The sequence below is a fragment of the Elephantulus edwardii genome, unplaced genomic scaffold (genome assembly GCF_000299155.1).
Source record: "Elephantulus edwardii isolate Elephantulus edwardi_28Jun2011 unplaced genomic scaffold, EleEdw1.0 scaffold00424, whole genome shotgun sequence".
NCBI lineage: Eukaryota > Metazoa > Chordata > Mammalia > Macroscelidea > Macroscelididae > Elephantulus > Elephantulus edwardii.
In genome coordinates, this window is record NW_006400174.1 from 938,620 (window position 1) to 940,772 (window position 2,153).

General features: G+C 62.8%; 1 protein-coding gene across 1 annotated transcript in view; it reads right to left on the minus strand.

The window, feature by feature from the left end:
- Window positions 1-1,146: 1,146 nt before the first annotated feature.
- SCARF2 (scavenger receptor class F, member 2) overlaps window positions 1,147-2,153 on the minus strand; it is a 9,320-nt gene continuing 8,313 nt past the window's right edge. The window contains exon 13 of the mRNA XM_006902533.1: window positions 1,147-2,051. Within this exon, the coding sequence (XP_006902595.1) occupies window positions 1,147-2,051 (905 nt within the window). The remainder of the gene's footprint in view (window positions 2,052-2,153) is intronic.

Genomic DNA, 2,153 nt, shown 5'->3' on the forward strand with positions numbered 1-2,153 from the left:
CAAGCAGCTCTTTCCCCCCAGCTGAACAGCACTTGCAGCTGTCTCAGAGGCAAGTCCCCATTAACCAAGGGGCCTGCCCTGAACCCCTGGGCCAGTCACCATCTCAGTAAATGTGATAAAAGGCATGATGGGCACTCTGCATTGCTTCCTGGGAGGTCCGCACCTAGCCTCCAGGCCCTGACTCGGGCACAACGTCCCATGGTGAGAATGCATCGGTGGCGATAGGCGGTGATAGGGAATGCATTGGAGTCATCCTCCAGGGACATCTCTGCCTAACCCCCATGGACAGGGTGCAGTCAGTGCTGAGGGAAAAGGCATCTTTATTAAGAAAGCTTTGGCCAGGGCTCTGCTGAAAAAAGCCTATCTGCGGTCATCTGATGGGCAAATGCAGCCCTGCTGGGAATACGTGTCCCCTGGGCCACTGGGGTCTTTCCCCAGATGCCCAGGGTGGGTTGTGGGGAGGCCATCAAAACCAGCTTGACAGCAGAGAGACGAGGTGGGGTAAAGCAGGGGATCAGGCACTCGTGAGGTACAGACCCCGGAGTGGATGCCTGAAGAAGCAGAGACCAGCCCTCCTTCCCAGGTGCCGGCCAACCATATGACCTAGGTCTCTGGACATAGGTAAGGGCCAAGACCAAGGGCAGCCTCTTCCAACCAAAGGCACCAGGCCTTGACCAGGGAGAGGCAGCAGGCAAAAGGGTATCTGGCCCCAACCAATGAGAAAAGTAGCCCAGCTAAACACCTTTGACTAGACGGTGTCTAGGTAGAGATCAACCTGACCAAGGAGACATGAGCATGTCCAATAACTCAGCAACTCAGCCACTGCGGAATTAACATCTAGCCGCTAAGCACCAGGTAGACCTTAATCAATGCGATAGGCATTTAGGACGGCGCACAGCGCTCCAGCCAGCCAATGGGAAGCAGCCTCCAACAGAGCCGCTCCAGCGGGCCAATGGGGGCTGTGTGGGACAGGCACGAGCTGCCCGCACAGACCAGACACAGGGTGGATACTACTGAGGCCTGTGCCAATGGGACGCAGTTTCCAACAGGGTTGCTCCAGCTGGCCAATGGGAACAGACCAGGCCAGGAGGGAACTGCCTGCCCAGACACAGAATCTGCAGGTACCGCTAGGCCGGTAACGCCTCGCTACAGGTTGGGGGCGCCCACCCTTGACAGCTCGCCCGCTGCTTCCCGGCTTTTCTTGCGCGGCGGCTTCTGGATAGGCGTCTTCTTGCGAGGCGTCTCGGGTGCGCCGACCGTCGCCTTCTCCGGCCCAGGAGCCTCGGGTGCGGAGGACGCGCGCGTGGGTGAAGCAGGCAGCACCGAGCGCTTGGCCTTCTGTGGCGGCGGCGGCTTCTCCCGGGCGCCGTGCGCGCCGGGGCCCACGTCGGTGCGGCCCAGGCTGCGAGTCTTGTCACGCAGTTCAGCAGCCAGTATGGAGGCGGCCTCGGGCGCGCTGAGCGGAGGGCCACCAGCATCCTCTGGCTCCAGGAGGCCTGGGACGCGCCCCCGAGCCCGGGCCCGGGGCGGCGAGGACGGGGCAGGGGCCAGTACCTCCTCGGCCTGCCTAGGGGGTCGCGGTACCAGGTCACGGGCTGGAGGACTGCTGCGCTCGTCTGGCCACGCTGATGTGTCGCTGGGAGTCCTTTTCCTCTTACTAGGGCTGGGCATGGCTTCAGGCGCTGGGGACGGAGGTGAGGGCGAACTGATCGTGGTGATGGCCCCACCGCCGTGCTTGCCATGGATCCAGGACACCTTTGGCTTGGTGGCGGGGTCAGGTGGCGGCGGCTTCCTGCGCTCAGGCGATGGGGACAGCGACAGACCCCCAGCTTCACCTAAACCCTGGGCCGTCCGGGTCTCGCGCCGGGCCACCTGCGCATACAGCGCTCCACCGGGCCCTTCTGCACTGGAAGCAGAACGCTCACTGTCCGAAGACAAAGGGAGGTGGGCTGCCTCTTCCGCGGGCACCGGCAGGGTCAGCTGGCCTGGGGACGGTGCAGACTCCTCGGGTGGGACCACTGGCTCTGCGTCCTTGGTCTCCGCTGATGCTTCTGCCAAGGGAAGAGCAGAACGGAGCAGTCACCGCCTCACGGAAGAGCCCCTGCTCGCACCATCCCTGGCCTGCACTGCTCTGTGCTTTTGGCCTACTATCC